General features: G+C 43.1%; 1 protein-coding gene across 1 annotated transcript; it reads left to right on the top strand.

The window, feature by feature from the left end:
- The first annotated feature begins 11,409 nt into the window (after positions 1 to 11,409).
- Positions 11,410 to 14,882, top strand: LOC109787396 (elongation factor 1-gamma 2). The gene is made up of 8 exons (XM_020345953.4): positions 11,410 to 11,816; positions 11,941 to 11,992; positions 12,602 to 12,751; positions 12,826 to 12,886; positions 12,970 to 13,022; positions 13,099 to 13,200; positions 13,281 to 13,767; positions 14,337 to 14,882. The coding sequence occupies exons 2-8, from the start codon at positions 11,984 to 11,986 to the stop codon at positions 14,714 to 14,716; spliced, it is 1,242 nt and encodes a 413-aa protein (XP_020201542.1). The 5' UTR covers positions 11,410 to 11,816; positions 11,941 to 11,983; the 3' UTR covers positions 14,717 to 14,882.
- The last annotated feature ends 5,564 nt before the right edge of the window (positions 14,883 to 20,446 follow it).

Genomic DNA, 20,446 nt, shown 5'->3' on the forward strand with positions numbered 1-20,446 from the left:
GCTTCAAATCGGTCGATCCGGGATGAAAACTGTAAAACCGTAAACCTAAAATTCAAAATCGAACTATAGCTAGGAATTGCACTGGATAAGGAATGTCAATCCGTGGCAAGATCTAGACGAGCCATCCATGCATCAAATCGGAAAATGGAAGCATGGAAGGGAGCGAATCTCACTCTAACTTGGTGGAGATCCCCTACGACGGCAATGGCGGAGGTGATTTCCGTTGACGGCGGGGGAATCCAACTGCGGTGGCACGCTAGAAAACGAAGATGACGATCGGAAGACCAGGGGCGACGACAACAGCAGGGTGCGGAGACGGAACGATTGAAGAAATTTTCAATGTACGGTCCGCGGGCATATATATACCTGTGTGCTGTCGGTAGAACCGATCGAAACAAATCGGTATCACCGAGATGCGTAACGGCCAGAGACAGTGAGCTTCGGTGAAGCCGAGTTCTTCACATCGATCGTACCGAGATAGAAATAAGGATCAGTCTAAGTGCTCATCAGTGGAACCGAATTCGAGTGAATTGGTCTATCTGAAAAACACTTAGAGGGTTTTGGAAGTCATCCATAATTAGATCGGTGGCTTCGAGTGCTCCTCACCCAGAGGGTCTGAAACAGAGCTTGTTCAAATTTTGTGATATAGCATGAAAATAATTTGAGACAAGATGAGATAAATAGCTAGAGAAGGTGCTTAGGCATTCTTGTACATCCAATTGGCCAAATAAAACCAAAACAATCAAACTACAAATGGATGTCCTCGAATGAGAAATATGCATACCAACATGCTCACACAATAAGATAGCAAATGAAATATGTGTCAAACATGCATAGCCAACACTAGCAACTATCAAAAAATGGGCAATGACATGATCATCTATATATGAGTATATTGACTTAGGAGCCAAAATAAGAACATTTGATCATAGGTCATACTCATCGTCTAAGCACAAGTGGGGTTACCACTTTCACATAAAGCATCAATGTGTTCACACCATTAGAGTTGCTTTGACTCAAGTATTAGAGTAAAGCTCCCCCTAGATGTGATATCCCCCAAAGAGGGATGAACTAACCTTGGGTCTTGTCGATGATGACTGCATGTAGATATTGTGGATGTGGATGCTCAATGTTGATGTTGATCATCAAGAGTTGGGAGCAATTCTTGGAGTTTTGCACTTTCAATACCTACATGGGTTAGTCCCACAAGGAACAAACACGGATATCCATAGACATAGAGTGAAATGCACACAAGATGATGTCCATGAATGCATTAAATTTCTTGCCCCTTGTCTTACCAATAAGAGGTTTTGTGACTCCATGAACTAGTGCATGATGTTGAAGTTGGTTGCACAAGTCCTTGCCATGAATGAATATGAGTGAAGTTTTGTTGGCGGAGTCACCCTCAAGAACTCTCTAGTTCTTATTTGCATTGGGACCCACATCAACTTGATGGGAATCCTCGGAGTTGTAGTAGTACTTGATGAAGTCATGGGAACCCATTTAACCAAAGCTTTAGGTGGATCTTTAGATGAGTCAATCTCTTCTTGAAGCTTGTCCTTGCCTTTTAGCTTGTGGTATTGTGGTGGAAGATAGTCTTGACCTTATGTTCACTCAAAAGAAGTGGGGTCATACTTCTCTTATTGAGGAACAAACTTCACCTTGGGGTATTGATCTTCTTCCCACTCAACTCCATTGGCATTGAACTTTCGTTCAAAAGTGACACCTTGGTTCTTCCGGTGCCTTCCTTGCTTGCGCACAATTTCCTCAAATTGCTTACTTCCGGTGAGGCTCTTGTAGACACCTTTTTCTATAATTCCTTTTAATAAATTATTTTCTTGCTCAAGTATAACTTGGCTAAGAGAATCATTAGTGGAATCAATAGAACTACTAGAAGCAACAATATTGGATTTAGCATTGTTATTGTTACTACTAGAGGTAGAACCTTTCTTACCCTTATTACTAGATTGCATAGATTTAACTTGTGGCATAAAAGTAGACAAGAGAAGACGTTTGGCAATGTAAGAAGGGCTCTTCTTTCAAAGATCGTCATTGATTGCTTTTAGAAGCTCATGCTCTTGCTCTAAATTTAGCTTCTCGAAGCGTAGCTTCTCATGAGTTCTTAGAAGCTCTCTATGATCTTCTTGCGTTGTTTCATGAGCTAACTTAAGAGTGTTTAATTATTTAGTTAGATGCTCAATCTCCTTCTTAGCATTGTCATTCATTTCATCTTGACTATCATGATTACAAGCAAGTTCATTATAGCTCACATCACTAGTTTTATCAACAAGCAAATCATCATCAACTAGCAAATCATCCTCATCACTATTGAAATCAAGATACTCAGGGTGTGATACCTCAGGGCCTTTAGCCATGAAGCATATTCCAATTCCTTCATTCGGTGAATCAAATAGGTCATGGGAGTTGGAGGATACGAGAGCAAGTCCAGCAACACCTTCATCTTGACTATAGTCGAAATCGGAGTGATAACTTCTCTAGGAGTGGTTGTCAGAGTCGGAGCTAGAAACCCATACACCAACATGCATGAGCTTGATGTCTTCTTCTACAGTAGCTCTTGGTTGACTTGTCCTTCCTTTTCGAATCCTTGTTCCTTTGAGAAGGTCTCTCCTAGGTTGTGAAACCAATGCAATGGAGACCAAAGCTCTGATACCATTTGCAGGATCGAAAGTATGCCTAGAGGGAGGGGTGATTAGACTACTCAACCAAATAAAAACTTAACCTTTTCCCAATTTTGGTTGTAGGCAAGTATTAGCAATTGTACCAAGTCAAGTACACCCTACACATGCAAGTCTAAGAGTTGAGCAGCGGAATGTAAAGACTTTGCATATGAAAGTAAAGGAGGGATTGGAGATTTCAAATGCAATGAAGACACGATGATTTTGGCGTGGTTCTGATAGGTGGTGCTATCATACTTCCACGTTGATGGAGACTTCAACCCACGAAGGGTAACGGTTGCGCGAGTCCACGGAGGACTCCACCCATGAAGGGTCCATGAAGAAGCAACCTTGCCTATTACACCATGGCTTACGTCCATGAAGGACTAGCCTCACTCGGGTAGATCTTCACGAAGTAGGTGATCTCCTTGCCCTTACAAACTCTTTGGTTCAACTCCAAATCTTGGAGGCTCCCAAGTGACACCTAACCAATCCAGGAGACACCACTCTCCAAAAGGTAATAGATGGTGTTGTTGATGATGAACTACTTGCTCTTATGCTTCAAATGATAGTCTCCCCAACAATCAAACACTCTCTCACAAATTTGGCTTTGCTGGGAGAGGGGATTCAATGCAAAGCAACTTGGGGAAGGCTAGAAATCAAGGTTCAAATGGTTGGATTGGAATATCTTAATCTCAACACATGAGTAGGTGGTTCTCTTCTTAGAAAATGAGCAGTAGGAGTTGTCTTTCGTTCTCAGGGCTCTCTTAGAGAGTAAGTGGCGGTGGAGGTGTACATACAGGCAGCACAAAAAATCCAACCATTACAAGCCTTTGGCCCAACTCGGTGACGCTGACATGAAAATCTTAGTGAGACCAGCTAGTGTTAAAGACTTGACTGTTAGGCTTTTCGGTGAGACCGAACAGAACATCTCGGTGCGACCGAAGTGCAATGGCTAGGGCAAGGCCTCGTTTCAGAAATTCCGATCTGTTCATCTCAGTGATTTCGAAATGAAGCGACTTCATCACAGAAACTTGGTCAGGCCATCTCGGTGAGACCGAGATCCATTTCGGCTGTACCGAAGTGTTAGGGTTTGGCATGTGGCAATGTGTATGGTAATCTCGGTGGGTCCAGATGGGAGTTTTTCGGTGCGACCGAGATCAACTGTAGGGCTTTGGATAGGAATGAAGTGGAGAAGTGTATGAGGATTTTGGAGCAATACCACTAAGCAATTGAGCAATTGAGTCATGACCAAAACCTCATCCCCTTTAATTAGTATTGGCTTTCATGTGGCCTCAATGTGATCTTGAATCACTTAACTAAAAATGTAGGGTCTTGGAGCTTTGCCAATCTTTGTCCTTAGCATTTTGAGGGGTCCACATTCACTAGTCCATGCCATGCCAATCATTGATCTTCTCTTAAATCTATTATCAATGAGCATTAGACCAATGACTTATATGTTCTTATTAATTACCAAAACCACCCGGGGATTAGTTGCACTTTCAATGGGCCATAGGATCCATCGGCCACACATGGGTCATACTATTCGTAGACCAGAACTGGACCGCGGTATGGGCCGTAAACGGGCTAAAATCAGAATCGTCCGTTTATGGGCCCAGACCATAATGGGCCATTAATAGGCTAGAATGCAACACATGCTTACGTTTATCGACACGTATAACGGGTCGTTAATGGGCCAAAATACATGACGAGATGAAAATGACCCAATGAGTTAACGAGCCACAAATGAGCCGATTGTAACCACGGGCTGAATTTGACCCATTAGCGGAATAGGCCAGTAACAGACCAAAAGTAATCGAGGGCCGAAAATGAGCCCAAGAATTTATGGGCCCTTAGAAGGCCGAAAGGTAACACAGGCTGGAAACGGCCCAACTGAATCATGAGCCGTTAATGGGTTCAAAGCAATTTACTGTTCATTATGGGCCAGAATCACCACGGGCCATTAAAAGGACCCAGAGATATAAAAGGCCTCATATGGGTCGAGAAACGTCACTGGCCATACTTGGGCCAAAAGTGACAACGAGCTGTAATCATATTTGGACGGCCCATATGAAGCTACTGGGCCGTCGGAAAGGCCATAACGAGCCGTGAGTTCCCAGGCCGTAAATGGCTATATGCGAATGTGCTATTAACAGGCTTTCCATGGGTTGACCCGCTAATTTTTGACCAAGTCAAACGGGCCGGTGATACGTCTCCAACGTATCTATAATTTTTTATAGTTCCATGCTATTATATTATCTATCTTCGATGTTTTATATGCATTTTGGTACTATTTATATCATTTTTTGGGACTAACCTATTAACCTAGTGCCCAGTGCCAGTTGCTATTTTTTCCTTGTGTTTTGGCTTTTACAGAAAGGAATATCAAACGGAGTCCAAACAGAATAGAACTTTACAATGATTTTTCTTGGACCAAAAGACACCTACGTGACTTGGAGAGAGAGAGCCAGAAGAGTCCCGATGATGCCACAAGCCTTGAGGCAGCGCCCCAGGGGGCGCCTCCCTGGCTCGTGGGCCCCTCGAGGGTCCCCTAACCCTAATTCCAACTCTATATATTCTAAAATATTCCCCGAACATGAGAAGCGTCCACAAAAATACTTTTCCACCGCCGCAAGCTTTTGTTCTCGTGAGATCCCATCTTGGGGCCTTTTCTGGCGATCTGCCGAAGGGGGATTCGATCATGGAGGGCTTCTACATCAACCTTGCTGCCCTAGCGATGATGTGTGGGTAGTTTACCACACACCTGCGGGTCCATAGTTAGTAGCTAGATGGCTTCTTCTCTCTCTTTGATATTCAATACCATGTTCTCCTCGATGTTCTTGGAGTTCTATCCGATGTAATCTTCTTTTGCGGTGTGTTTGTTGAGATCCGATGAATTATGGGTTTATGATCAAATTGTCTATGAATATTATTTGAGTCTCCTCTGAACTCTTTTATGCATGATTTAAATAGCTTTATATTTCTCTCCGATCTATTGATTTGGTTTGGACAATTAGATTGATCTATCTTGCAATGGGAGAGGTGCTTTGTGATGAGTTCAATCTTGCGGTGTCCTCACCAGTGACATAGTAGGGATAGCGAGGCACGTATAATATTGTTGCCATTAAGGATAAAAAGATGGGGTTTATATCATATTGCTTGAGTTTATCCCTCCACATCATGTCATCTTGCTTAAGGCGTTACTCCGTTATTATGAACTTAATACTCTAGATGCATGTTGGATAGCGGTCGATGTGTGGAGCAATAGTAGTAGATGCAGGCAGGAGCCGGTCTACTTGTCACGGACATGGTGCCTATATTCATGATCATTGCCTTAGATATCGTCATAACTATGCGCTTTTCTATCAATTGATCAACAGTAATTTGTTTACCCACCGTATGCTTATTTCAAGAGAGAAGCCCCTAGTGAAATCTATGGCCCCCGGGTCTATTTTCCATCATATATTTTCAGATATATAAAACCAAAAACCCGAAAATACCTTGCTGCAATTTATTTATATTTACTTTAGTTTGCTCTTCCATTTATCTTTTATACCTATCTATATTAGATCTCACTCGTGTTCGTGACCGTGAAGGGATTGACAATCCCTTTTTCGCGTTGAGTGCAAGTGTTTGTTAGTTTGTGCAGGTGCATATATTAGAGACTTTCTTGTGCCTCCTACTGGATTGATACATTGGTTCTTAACCGAGGAAAATGCTTATCCCTACTTTGCTGCATCACCCTTTCCTCTTAAAGGAAAAAATCAACGCAAGCTCAAGAAGTAGCAGCCGACCTTTTTAACCTAAACGAGCCACTATTGGGCCGTACCACATGTTGACGTATCATAGGCGCCTCTCGTCCATTGAATGAATGACATTTGTCGCAACGCCGAGCTGACATGTGGTTCCTATGGCCAATGAGAAATTTACACGTGGGAAATCAACATTGGTCCTCTGATACGTCTCCATCGTATCTACTTTTCCAAACACTTTTGCCCTTGTTTTGGACTCTAACTTGCATGATTTGAATGGAACTAACCCGGACTGACGCCGTTTTCAGCAGAATTGCCATGGTGTAATTTTTGTGCAGAAATAAAAGTTCTTGAAATGACTTGAAACTTCACGGAGAATATTTTTGGAATATATAAAAAATACTGGCGGAAGAATCAAGACCAGGGGGCCCGCACCCTGTCCACGAGGGTGGGGGCGCGCCCCCTATCTCGTGGGCCCCCTGAGGCTCCACCGACCTCAACTCCAACTCCATATATTCACATTGGGGGAGAAAAAAATCAGAGAGAAGGATTCATCGCGTTTTACGATACGGAGCCGCCGCCAAGCCCTAATCTCTCTCGGGAGGGCTGATCTGGAGTCCGTTCGGGGCTCCGGAGAGGGGAATCCGTCGCCGTCGTCATCATCAATCTTCCTCCATCACCAATTTCATGATGCTCACCGCCGTGCGTGAGTAATTCCATCGTAGGCTTGCTGGACGGTGATGGGTTGGATGAGATTTATCATGTAATCGAGTTAGTTTTGTTAGGGTTTGATCCCTAGTATCCACTATGTTCTGAGATTGATGTTGCTATGACTTTGCTATGCTTAATGCTTGTCACTAGGGCCCGAGTGCCATGATTTCAGATCTGAACCTATTATGTTTTCATGAATATATGTGAGTTATTGATCCTATCTTTCAAGTCTATAGTCACCTACTATGTGTTATGATCCGGCAACCCCGAAGTGACAATAATCGGGACCACTCCCGGTGATGACCGTAGTTTGAGGAGTTCATTATTCACTATGTGTTAATGCTTTGGTCCGGTACTCTATTAAAAGGAGGCCTTAATATCCCTTAGATTCCAATAGGACCCCGCCGCCACAGGAGGGTAGGACAAAAGATGTCATGCAAGTTCTTTTCCATAAGCACGTATGACTATATTCGGAATACATGCCTACATTACATTGATGAATTGGAGCTAGTTTTGTGTCACCCTATGTTATAACTATTGCATGAACAATCACATCCGGCATAATTCTCCATCACCGATCCAATGCCTACGAGCTTTTCACATATTGTTCTTCGCTTATTTACTTTTCCGTTGCTATTGTTACAATCACTACAAAACTATCAGTGTTACTTTTGCCACCGTTACCGTTACTTCCATACTAGTTTGCTACTAAATACTTTGCTGCAGATATTAAGTTTTCCAGGTGTGGTTGAATTGACAACTCAACTGCTAATACTTGAGAATATTCTTTGGCTCCCCTTGTGTCGAATCAATAAATTTGGGTTGAATACTCTACCCTCGAAAACTGTTTTCCAGGTGTGGTTGAATTGACAACTCAACTGCTAATACTTGAGAATATTCTTTGGCTCCCCTTGTGTCGAATCAATAAATTTGGGTTGAATACTCTACCCTCAAAAACTGTTGCGATCCCCTATACTTGTGGGTTATCATCCTGGCTGTTAACTGGTTATCGGATCCAAAACCAGACCTGATAGCTTAATGGTGACTCGTTATGGTGGATGCCACGTGTCGGTTACCCTTGACGAAAACACTTCCATGACGCGTCATCTATCATCATGAAAGTGGACACTTTCGTAATGATAATTTGAGTATTGTCATGGAACACTTCTATGACAACACATCTATGACTATCTTGATTGTGACTAAAATCGTCACGGATGTACATACATGACAGAAAACGTGACCTACTGTGACAAACACGTAGCATCACAGAAGTGTTTTATTTCTGTAGTGTCTCCTTGTGCATCTCTCGTTCCTACGGTGGTCTCTCTCCTCCTTGTAGAATCTCGCTAGATCATTGTCGGGATGGCCAACTCAAATCCATCGGGCCGGACAGAGGTTCCGCAAATCACAGAGCTCATTTTGCCGGCAATATACCTTCTAGATCAGATATATGTACATTTTCCTTAAAAAGATGTAATTGAATCCCCAAGATAAGAAATTTGAATATCTGTTTTAGAATCAATTTTATTAAGGATACCAATGATTTGATCATTTAAAGTTATTAGATTGGGAAATAGAGACTACTTTTGGAAATGTTGTAACTGAATATATCCGACCTACATTAGAAAGTAGACATCAGGTTGAAGTGCAAATGACTTTATCCATAAAGCTCATAAACACGGATAAATAATTCATCAATAAAACTTTCTAAGTATTCTTGTGGTCCCAAAAGTGTCATCTTTGTTGCACATCATCATATGTTGTGCTAGGTGAAATAGGTCATAGTCACGATACAGGAGGATCATTTTATAGGTTTGTTAAAGTTTGGTGAGATGACAAACTTTTGTAACAATGACAATACTCGGTGGATGGGAAGAATGACGGAGAGAAAGGAACCACTTTGTTTTGTTATTTTTGCAGGTGGGTGATTACACTGATATGACGACTACCGAGGAGGAAAGAAGCCCGAGAAAGAACTGGTATCTGTTATTGTATATGGATGAAAACCACATGTCATTTAGTTCGATAGATATTATCATGTTAGAATAATTGTTCGAACAATATATGCATTATTTTATTTCATGGCAATGCACGGAATTTCAATTAATGTAACTTTTTTCGAGCGGTTCAGTTAGTATAACTAGGGGATGGGGATAAGTGTTCGTTAGTGTTAAAAAGTAGAGTGACTTGGACACTTGGTTCTTAATGGGCTCCATCATCAGAACCCAAGTTTCCCAACAGAAGGAACCATAACACTTCCCCGAAAATCTTTACCTACTAATAAACCAACTATTGCTTCTGGTCGTCCGTCGTGGTTGTTTTGCAAAAAAGCCCCTCGGTTTATAGGAATTCAACCCGCAGTTCTATTTCAAGTGGCTAAAAACGTTTCATTCTTACAAATAAGACCCTGCATTTTCCGAGTGATCAACCCACGCTGGAGAAGAGCGGCAGGGCTGGACCTTGCAAGGGCCGACCCGTGCATGGCAGGGGTTGGGGGGCGGATCCAGACGCGGGCGGCGAGTCGGCGGTCGCCGGTGACGATGAGGAAGGCCGGAGCAAAAATTCCCAGGCGGATCCATGGCATCCATGACTCCTGGGCAGAAAGGAGATAGGGGGTGAGGGAGAGAAGAAGGAAGAAAGGAGGGGCGTTGCAGTTCAGACGAGGCGACGACTTGCTACAGCAGACAACGCGAGCAGGAGGTGCGGCGGCGCGGTGCAGGGGCCGTTGGCGGTGGTGGCCACAGAGTCATGGGGATGGAGGCAGAGCGGCTCGGGCAGGGAGGCGCGATGCAGCAGGAGAGAAGGAGCACAACGGTGAGGCGAGGAAGAGCGAGGCCGAGGGTGATGCAGCCTCATCGGGGTCGGGCGGAGCCAGTCGGCCTCCCAGGCCGCGCGCGCAGAGGCGCGGCGGCGGGCACGGCAGGGCGCAGGACAGGGCAGGCGCAGGTCGCGGCGGCCAGAGACGGCGCGCGGGCGGAGGGGCAGCCGCGGGCTCGGCTGGGCGGAGCGGCATGGGCGAGGTGCGGCCGCGGCCGTGGCCTACAGCGACAGCGGAGGCGGCGTGGCGCGCGGGAGGGCAGGCGCCGCGAGCGGCGTGAGTCTAGCGTGCGCCTGCTGCGCCTCCCCTGGCGGCGCAAGGGGGCGAAGAGATTGGGAGAGAGGAGCGAGGTTCGATCGGGTTAGGTTAGGGTGCGGCTGGGCTGGGCCTTAGGCCAAATGGGCCGGCCGGGTTAGTTGCTGGGCTGCTCTCTCTCTCCATCTCCTAATTCTCCTCATTTTTTGTTTATTAAATATAAATAGAGAAAGAGTAAACGTGATAGAGGTATATGAATGGTATTATGGAAAGGTGTTATTTTTCCTGGACTTGCGAAAATGTGCTTGTTCCAAGAAAATTAGAAGTGGTCAATGCAAGGTTTACATTCAAACTCATTTGAATTTAATTCAAATGGGTTTGAACTAGGACTAGGTTTATATGTGTCCAAAAATTATGATAATCTGGTGCAGCTTGGCAAACTGATGAAAGAATTATTGGTAAAGTTTGGGGACTAACCTTGAAGTAGAAAGAAGCATGGGATTTTTGGAATGGCTCAAAATGAATTTGGAAGAGCAATTGTATAAAATAGAAGGAAGGCTCAAATGATTTTTTTGGAAATGTTCACAGTTTCAAATTTTGTGTGAATTATTTAATGTCATGATGTAATGCAGATGTAAAACAAATAAGACAAACATTACAAAAAATGCAAGTTAGTGGAAGGTATGGAATTTATCGATTAAAAGATCAAAAATAAAACAAGGGTGGAATCATAGGTAGGCGACGTGCCATGCTAACATGGAGAAGCCCATCTTTAGCACCCGTCACCGACTCATGAGGCGGAATCGAAGTCTGGTGTAAAGTAGGGCATTGTCCTCGACGCTCCTCCAATAATGTTGGATCCCTGTTAAGACCGAGTTCATGTTGCTTAAGCGGAGTATTATTTAATTCATAATGATGCATCGTTTTGTCTGGTCTGGTTTCGTCATTTAAGATCATGGAACAAACCATGTATTGGGATGGCTAAAGGCGATGTGTATGATTCATCAATATAGATAAAGCAGGGTCTATCATTCCTTGAGATCGCTACCATGTCCACACAAGCTTTACGTGGTTTGTTCTTCCGTTGCAACGCACGGGCATATTTCCTAGTAAATCCTAAAAAAAAAACTTCCCTCAAAAAAACGAAAAAGAAAAGAAAAACCATAGCATCCCAGGACCGGATATGCCCTCGTACGTGGAGAGCCAGAGTACCCCCCACGCAAACGCTCCGCGGACGGCGCGACCCTCGCTAGCCCGTTTGCTTTCTGGCACGCACGCACTGATCCTGCAAGTGAATCCAAATCACAAGGTCGACCCTGCAGGGACCTGACACTGGCTCCAAAATAACCCAGGGAGCCAAGACGAAAACCACCGCCCGCCCGCCACCTCCCATTCCTCGAATAATCCCGTCCGTCCAACCGTCTCATCCAGCCATCCGGACCCTCCGCCCCGCAACCCTAGAAAGCCCCGGAGCTCCCTCTCCCCTCCCCACTCCCCTGCGCCGCCATAAAGCCGCGCCCCCGTCCCCTTTCTAAACCCCTCTCCTCCCCACCCTCGCCCGCTGAGGTTTCCGCCGCGATCTCGTCTCGATCCGCACTCTCTGTAAGATCCCGAGCCTCCTCCCTCCTGCCTCTCGATCTCTCTTCCTTCCCTCGTCACCTGCCCGTGGCGTGATTCTGGTCGAGCTCACCGTTTTCCCGTGGTGTTTCGTTTCGCGTCTGTGCAGATCTGAGATTTGGAATCGGGCGAGGCCTGCAGCTCCTGCCGACATGGCGCTCGTGAGTCTCTCATCCCGCCTCGTAGATTTCGTTGTTTGATTGTGTATGGTTGCGTAGTTCGGGATTGACTGCGAGTAGATGTTGATGCGATTTGAGTTCTGTTGAGCCGCTCCGATTTGGGGCGCGCGTCGTTTGCGGTTGGCTTGTTCTGATGTTTGATGCGTGTAGGTAGGTCTCTGCATGTGTAACTTCTCTGCTGGATGTAGTTCGTGGGTCCTGTATGTGGGATTTATAGGGTTCTGATCCGAATATCGATTTGGTTGCTGGCGCTGGACCGATGGCCCATTTACTCGTTTTGATATTTGGTCATGGTGTCGTCGATTTGTGTATGAGCATGCCCAACTTCGTTAGATCTCCAGGATGTGTCAGCTATTCCTAAATATGTGAATTCTCGAGCTTTTGAGTCGCTGTAACTTATATGCGACAAAGTTGGAATGAATTCAGGGACACTTTTATTGCTAACCGAGATTAGTGCATCTCTGCTTCTTTCATTTAATAACCTAGCTTGCTGGTTTACATCAGATTAATTTGCTTCTGCTTGCATGTTCTAGTGACCTTATATCCCATGTTTGTCCATTGCTCTGAACATGTCTTGTGCTATCCTTGTAGGTTTTGCATTCGGGCAGTGGCAACAAGAATGCCTTCAAGGCACTTATTGCTGCAGAGTACTGTGGGGTCAAGGTTGAGCTGACCAAGAACTTTGAGATGGGTGTCTCAAACAAAACCCCTGAATTCATCAAGATGAATCCCCTTGGCAAGGTACACGAATTAGACTCGCATATTAATTCAATATGCAGTGAGTCACCGAGCAAGGAACTAATAATTATTTGCAGGTTCCTGTTCTTGAGACTCCTGATGGTGCTGTTTTTGAGAGCAATGCTATTGCACGCTATGGTATATATTGTTGCATCTTTTTAGTCAAGTCTTGCTGATTCCACACTGCCTAAATTGACCATTGTTTTCTTTTCTTCCTTAAGTTGCTCGCTCAAAGGGTGACAACCTGCTTTGGGGTGGTTCTCTTATTGAATATGTGAGTGATATAACAAGTACTCCTAATAGTCACAGCTCAGCAATCTTTAGTGCTTATTTGTTGATAATTCTTGTAGGCGCGTGTTGAGCAATGGATGGACTTTGGTGCCACAGAGGTTGATCCCAATATCGCAAGGTGGCTGTACCCAAGGCTTGGTTATATGCCTTACAATGCCCAGGTAAGTGTACACATCAGATATCAGAATTATCTATGTTCAAGCATTAGAAAGATGCAAGATTCTAACATTCACCATTACAGTCTGAGGAATTCGGCATTGCTGGATTGAAGAGGGCCCTTGAAGCATTGAACACACACCTGGCATCAAACACATTCCTTGTTGGGCATTCTGTCACTCTGGCTGATATTGTCATGACATGCAACCTCTACCATGGTTTTGCTCGGATCTTGACCAAGACTTTCACATCTGAGTTCCCTCATGTTGAGAGGTACTTCTGGACCATGGTTAACCAGCCTAACTTCAAGAAGGTCATTGGCGATTTCAAGCAGGCAGAGGTTGTACCTCCTGTTCAGAAGAAGGCTGCTCCTGCTAAACCAAAGGAGGCCAAGAAAGAGGCTCCCAAGGCGGCCCCAAAGCCAGCAGAGGTTGAGGCACCAGAGGAAGAGGCACCAAAGCCAAAGCCCAAAAATCCCCTTGATCTACTGCCACCAAGCAAGATGGTACTTGATGACTGGAAGAGGCTATACTCAAACACTAAGAGCAACTTCCATGATGTTGCTGTTAAAGGTATTATTCTGTCTAATGAATTCTTGTATTCTAATATATATGTTAGTGATCCCTATCCCCTTCAAGTTCTATATGTGTTCATTAATTGTTTAGAAGTCCGCTCACTGTGTGTTAATTGTGACTGTACAACCTAGTTGTGTGAGCATCCACTGATACCCTAGTCTCTAAAAATTCTGCCTGTCAACACTAACTGGTCTAAATGTTAAAGAGAATCTTATTGTCCATTCTTTTGTGTGTCTACTTGACATTGAACTACTTCTGAGTCATGCATTCAGCCTTGCCTTGATCAATGCTCTGCTTTGTGTATTAGGACATCATTTTTTGTTTCAATTATGTGTTTATAGTTGTGGCATTCTGTTCTTGTTATCAATTGATAATAGAATGACTCTTCAGATCTTTGTAGGGGTTATGCATGATTCTCATTCTTGTTCATTTGCGATGCTACTTTGTGTATCAGGGCAGCAGTTTATCAAAATTATGTGTTTGGTAGTTGTGGCATTCTGTCCTTGTTCATTTGTAACTCTGATCTTAACATGAACCAAAACTCATGTATGATGTCTATGCTTCAGGTTTCTGGGAGATGTATGACCCAGAGGGCTACTCTCTCTGGTTCTGTGACTACAAGTACCAGGAAGAGAACACCGTGTCCTACGTGACCCTGAACAAGGTCGGCGGGTTCCTGCAGCGGATGGATCTGTGCCGCAAGTACGCTTTTGGCAAGATGCTCGTGATTGGTTCTGAGGCGCCCTTCAAAGTCAAGGGGCTGTGGCTCTTCCGTGGGCAGGACATCCCTGAGTTCGTCATGAATGAGGTCTATGACATGGAGCTCTACGAGTGGACTAAGGTTGACCTCTCCGACGAGGCCCAGAAGAAGCGTGTCGAGGCCATGATCGAGGACCTTGAGCCGTTTGAGGGGCAGGCCTTGCTGGACGCCAAGTGCTTCAAGTAAGCGAACAGTGCCTGGGATCGTGATGGCGGTGGCAAAGAAACTATCTAGGACTTGAAATTCAGTGTCGAAACAGTTGGTCTTTTTTTGGAAGAGTTTGCTTGTTACTTAATGGCTATTTGACCTGGTGAACTAGTTAATTTTGTGCTATGCTAAGAGTTTTTGGGTATCTGGTCCTGCTGTCTCGTTATTCTGTGAGGTTTTTACATTTGTGTCCGCAGATAGAGCCATCTACTCCTACTTCCGTGAATCGTTATATTGCTGCTATTGCTAGCCGCTAACTGTTTCTGAGCAAAGCATGTATGGCCTTCATAGCGTGATACACGATTTATCAGTGTATCATGAGTCAGCGGTCATGGTCGCCATCGTGGTCTGGCTAACAGCTGTATATCACACAGCTTCTTCATCTCGAATTGTCCTCGCCGAAAGTGTACACCGTTCTTCGTTTAAGTTGTCACCAAAGTGTCTCAAAAAAAAGTTGTCATCGCTGTAGGATGCACCATTGACATTCTTCGTCTCAGAATTGTCATCGCTGAAGCATGCAATACCTTCAAAATATTTCAATTGTTGAAAGTGCAAAATATTCGAGGCCAATAAATGAAGCATCGGTCGCATCGTCTTCAAACCTGGTCTGTTCCTTCTTGAAATCATGATTCTTCATCGAAGATGTTTCACTTTCTCAGTAGTGTGGAACATTTGGGAAGGAAAAAACTAACGCCCGCCCGCACGTATGACATTTTGCACATCACCCATACGTCTTTTTTACCACTCATTTTGCTACATGCGAACAGATGATACTAGCATAAATCTTTTTAGTTTCGGCTTAAAAATATTTTCTCCTAATTAAAAATTCAAATTAAAAATCCGTTTCATCATTAAATCCGTCTCGACGAGTTGTTCAAAACTAGACCCCATGTTGATATGTTTCGACGAATTCCCCCCCCCCCCCCCCCAAAATTGCCAATGTTTACACTGTAGTTGCCATAGTTGCCATGTGATAATTTCAGTTTGTCAAACACAACAATTTTAGTATTTTGATGATGGCAACTCCAATACTTTGACCATGAAAATTATTTTTTTGTATGAACCATGGTAATTTTAAGTGCATGTATCATGATAATTTTAGTTTATGATTCATGACAAGTCTAGTTTCTTAATTCCTCATTTTATAGTGTCAAAATTTACTTTTTAATGTAGAAGAAAATAGCTGAAACATACCATATCAGCTTCAGTGTAAACACCATGGCAATTCATGTGCAATAGACATGGCAATTTTTTGTCCAAAAAAATTTTCGTCGAAATATTGATATGAGATCTAGTTTCGAAGATCTCGTCGCGTGGGATTTAATGTGAAAACAGATCTTCAATCGGATTTTTCATTTAAGAGATAAAACATTTTAAAAACTGAAAATCCAAAAAATTCTCACATGCATACATGCGGTGACGTGACGCAGTCTGTGTGTTATAGGGCATGTGAGCGGGTTTCGCTTCCACCACACGTGTGGGCGTTAGCGTTGTCCTTTGGGAAAACCTTCTCAAATTTTTATTTTCATTTGCAGTTTTCAAAATTAAAACACCAACAAACTCTATGAACGCACGTAGTTGCTCATAGGGGTAGAATCTGCGTGTGCGTTCATAGAGATGAAGTGTATGCGCATATATATGGCTTGCGTATGTACTGTTTTAAAAAAACTCTATGTTTGGAGTCATGTGTTGGCACCATCATGTTTGAAATTCCTTTCCTTTCTTGGATAAGGTCTAAACATAGACTCAAGAACATAAATTTATTTTTCAACACAAATTTGCCAACAATTTGATGCACTTGTAGTTTTAAATTTTAACATATTCACTTAATGCCTAGAAATGCATTTAATGACTTAAATATAGAAAACGAACCTTAGAACATACAAAATTTGGACACATATCATGTAATGGTGTATCTTGAGTGCATTTTTTTAAGGCCAACAGATGAAGCAGTCGTCACATCGCCTTCAAACCTGACCCGTTCCTTCTAAAAAGCATGATCCTTTCTCGGAGATGGTCCAGTTTCTAAGAAATGCATGTCATTTATTTTTGCGAAACCTTCTCTATTTTTTCACAGACTAGATATAGGGATCATATAATAAAATCATCCCAGGTTTCATGTTTTTCAGAATTTGTTTGCGTTTTGTAAGATTTTTAGAACAATAAATTCCATGTTCGGAGTCGAGTCCTGGCACCCTGATTCTTAGAACTCCTCTTTTATTCCTTAATAAGGCCTAATATGGACTCAAGAACACAAATATGATTTTCAAGACAAAATTTCAACTTTTTTATGCACTTGCAGTTTATTTTTTTTATTATATTCACCAAATGCCTAGAAAAGCATTTAATGGTCTGAATATAGCAAACAAACCCCAAAAGATGCCAAATCATGAAACAAATCGTGTAATCTTGTATCTTGAATGTATTGGAATTTTCAATTCCAACAAATGAAGCAGCAACTGCATCACCTTCAAACACTCGTCCCCTTTTGAAACCCAGATTCTCCTCGGAGATGGTCTGGTTTCTAAGCAGTATACATCACAACTTTTTTGAAACTTTCTAAATTTTTGCTACAATCTCTAAGTGTCATAAGAAAGAACCATGCCAAGTTGCATGCTTTTCGTACTCTATTCACATTTTTCAAAATAAAAAACACAATAAACTCCATGTTCGGGGTCGTTTCTTGGCAGCTCATGTTTGAAATTCATTTTTTCTTCTTGGATCAGCACTAGTAGATATCCCAATATAGCCGAGGGTTGAATCCCCGTCGGATATTTTAGTTCACCCTCGGCTAATATTATACCGACGGCGGACCATCGGTCATCTCCCGTCGGCGATGCTTCATCGGCCATTACTACCATAGCCGACGGTACTACGGGTTATCTATTTTACCAACGGTGCCAAGCCGACGGTGAACTATCAGCCGTGTCTTGGTCAACGGCGGCCGCACCATGACCAGACGACACTTATAGCTGACCGTTCCCCATCAGCTATGCATTTGCCGACGGCTTTTCTCTCCTGTCGGTGTTGACAATGGTCGACAGTCTATTTGCCCCGTCGGATATAGTTATGGTCGAGAGGGTGCCTACCACCATCGGAATTAATAATGGGTTACGATGTTCATACATTGTCAAACATTGTTATAGCCGAGTGGTCAACCAAGACCGTCAATTAGTATAATTACTGACTGTTTGACAATCCCAGAAGGTTGTCTAATTTAGTCATGTTGGACATACAGGTCCATATTATAAAACTCGCATTTCAAATATATCTCACAATCACAAGATTACTTCAGAATTGCTTGCATTCAATCCAAATGACAAAAGATGAATTATATTTTGCACAATCTCATAATATATCACAAGCACAATAAGAGTTGCATCCAAATCACATTTAGCTTTAAGATCCATAAAAAAACAAAATAGTAACTAGAACATAATGTGCTTAACATTTTTCTAAAGAAAAATAGTCCAAAAACATCAAACACCGTCAACATTCTAGCTTGAGAACTTCTCTCGGTTGAGTCGCTTAAGGAAGCATGTTCTAATCTTTGCACCTCATATTATGCTCATCGCCATAGATATTGCTCCCACCATCACCTAAACATGGACCCAAGAACACACATAGTATTTTTTTAACACACTTCTGCCAACTTTTTTCATGCATTTGTAGCTCAAAACTTTGTTATACTCACAACATTCTTAGAAATACATTTAATGGCATGAATATATGAAATGAACCCTGAAAGGTGCCATTTTTTTTACATGGATCATGCAATGATGTATATTGAGTATAGAAAAAAAATTCGAGGCCAACAGATGAAGTTTGTTCTTGAAAATCCAAATAAAGACATGGATTTTATTGCCTTTTAACTGTTTGCCGAGTGTCTTATAAAAAAACACTCGGCAAAGACACTTCTTTGTGTAGTGTTTTTTGTTTGCTGAGCGCCACACTCGACAAAGTTTCAGTTTGTCACATTTTTTTACCGGGTGTTTTATAGAGAATACTTGACAAAGACCTTGTTTGCCATGTACCCATGAAAAAACACTAGACAAACAACCCAATACTCTGCATATATCATTTTACCTATAGTGGTTTGCTATGACAATTTGATTGCCAGGGGTGTTGCTATAATTAATACCTATGAAATGTAGGCAAGTCATTTTACCCTTATGAAATTGAAGACATTCAAACATTTACAAAATTCCCTGTTGCAATGCGCGGCCACCACACGAGTTGCAATCTATTGCAGTGGTAGAGGAAGAGGAATTATTTTGCCACTGTTTTTCTTTAACAAATATACTAGCTTTGTTTGAACTGCAAACTCGTCTTATATTATGGGACGGATGGAGTACCATTACTAATTATTTTGGCAAACAAAAAGTTCAATTTCAGATTTTTGAGTTGAAAGTTCCTTTTCCTTGACTCGCATCCGACGAGCATGTAATCATCGATGGTGTTCTTTTATGAGAGAACATATTCACTTGGGTACAGGGTGTTAAAACTAATTATGTAATTAGGGGGGAAATCTCCCCTTGCCCGAACGGCCGTACGGTTGCGGGAATCCTTCTGGAACCGACGCATCTCTCCAGGATCATTGCGTCTCTCCAAGGGATATGTATACTCCCTGTAACCATCATCAAAAGCATCGATCATTGTTTGATTTAAGACACGTTATCAGCCACACTAGAACAACCAGCGAGAGGGAGAAAGGCAACGGAGAAAGGAGAAGAGAGGGAGCATGATACGTCTCCATCATATCTACTTTCCCAAACTCTTTTGCCCTTGTTTTGGACTCTAATTTGCATGATTTGAATGGAACTAATCCGGACTGACGCTGTTTTCAGCAGAATTGCCATGGTGTTATTTTTGTGCAGAAATAAAAGTTCTCGGAATGACCTGAAACTTCACGGAGATTATTTTTGGAATAAATAAAAAATATTGGCAAAAGAATCAACTAGAGGGGACCCACACCCTGTCCACAAGGGTGGGGGCGCGCCCTTCCCCTTGGGCGCCCCCCTATCTTGTGGGTCCCACAAAGCTCCACCGACCTCAACTCCAACTCCATATATTCACGTTCGAGGAGAAAAAAATCAGAGAGAAGGATTCATCACGTTTTACGACACGGAGCCACCGCCACCTCCTGTTCTTCCTTGGGAGGGCAGATCTGGAGTCCGCTTTGGGCTCCGGAGAGGGGAAATCGTCGCCATCGTCATCATCAACCATCCTCCATCACCAATTTCATGATGCTCACCGCCGTGCGTGAGTAATCCCATCGTAGGCTTGCTGGACGGTGATGGGTTGGATGCGATTTACCATGTAATCGAGTTAGTTTTGTTAGGGTTTGATCCCTAGTATCCATTATGTTCCAAGATTGATGTTGCTATGACTTTGCTATGCCTAATGCTTGTCACTAGGGCCTGAGTGCCATGATTTCAGATCTAAACCTATTATGTTTTCATGAATATATTTGTGTTCTTGATCCTATCTTGCAAGTTATAGTCACCTACTACGTGTTATGATCCGGCAACCCAGGAGTGACAATAGTCGAGACACTTCCCGGTGATGACCGTAGTTTAAGGAGTTCATGTATTCACTAAGTGCTAATGCTTTGGTCTGGTTCTCTATTAAAAGGAGGCCTTAATATCCCTTAGTTTCCAATAGGACCCCGCTGCCACGGGAGGGTAGGACAAAAGGTGTCATGCAAGT

This window comes from Aegilops tauschii, chromosome 7, assembly GCF_002575655.3.
Source record: "Aegilops tauschii subsp. strangulata cultivar AL8/78 chromosome 7, Aet v6.0, whole genome shotgun sequence".
Lineage (NCBI taxonomy): Eukaryota > Viridiplantae > Streptophyta > Magnoliopsida > Poales > Poaceae > Aegilops > Aegilops tauschii.

What these genes read in the sequence shown, in the direction of transcription:
- LOC109787396 (XM_020345953.4), top strand. An exon ending in GTGGTTCTCTTATTGAATAT is followed by an intron (nt 13,023 to 13,098) that starts GTGAGTGATATA and finishes TAATTCTTGTAG; the next exon opens with GCGCGTGTTGAGCAATGGAT. An exon ending in ATATGCCTTACAATGCCCAG is followed by an intron (nt 13,201 to 13,280) that starts GTAAGTGTACAC and finishes TCACCATTACAG; the next exon opens with TCTGAGGAATTCGGCATTGC.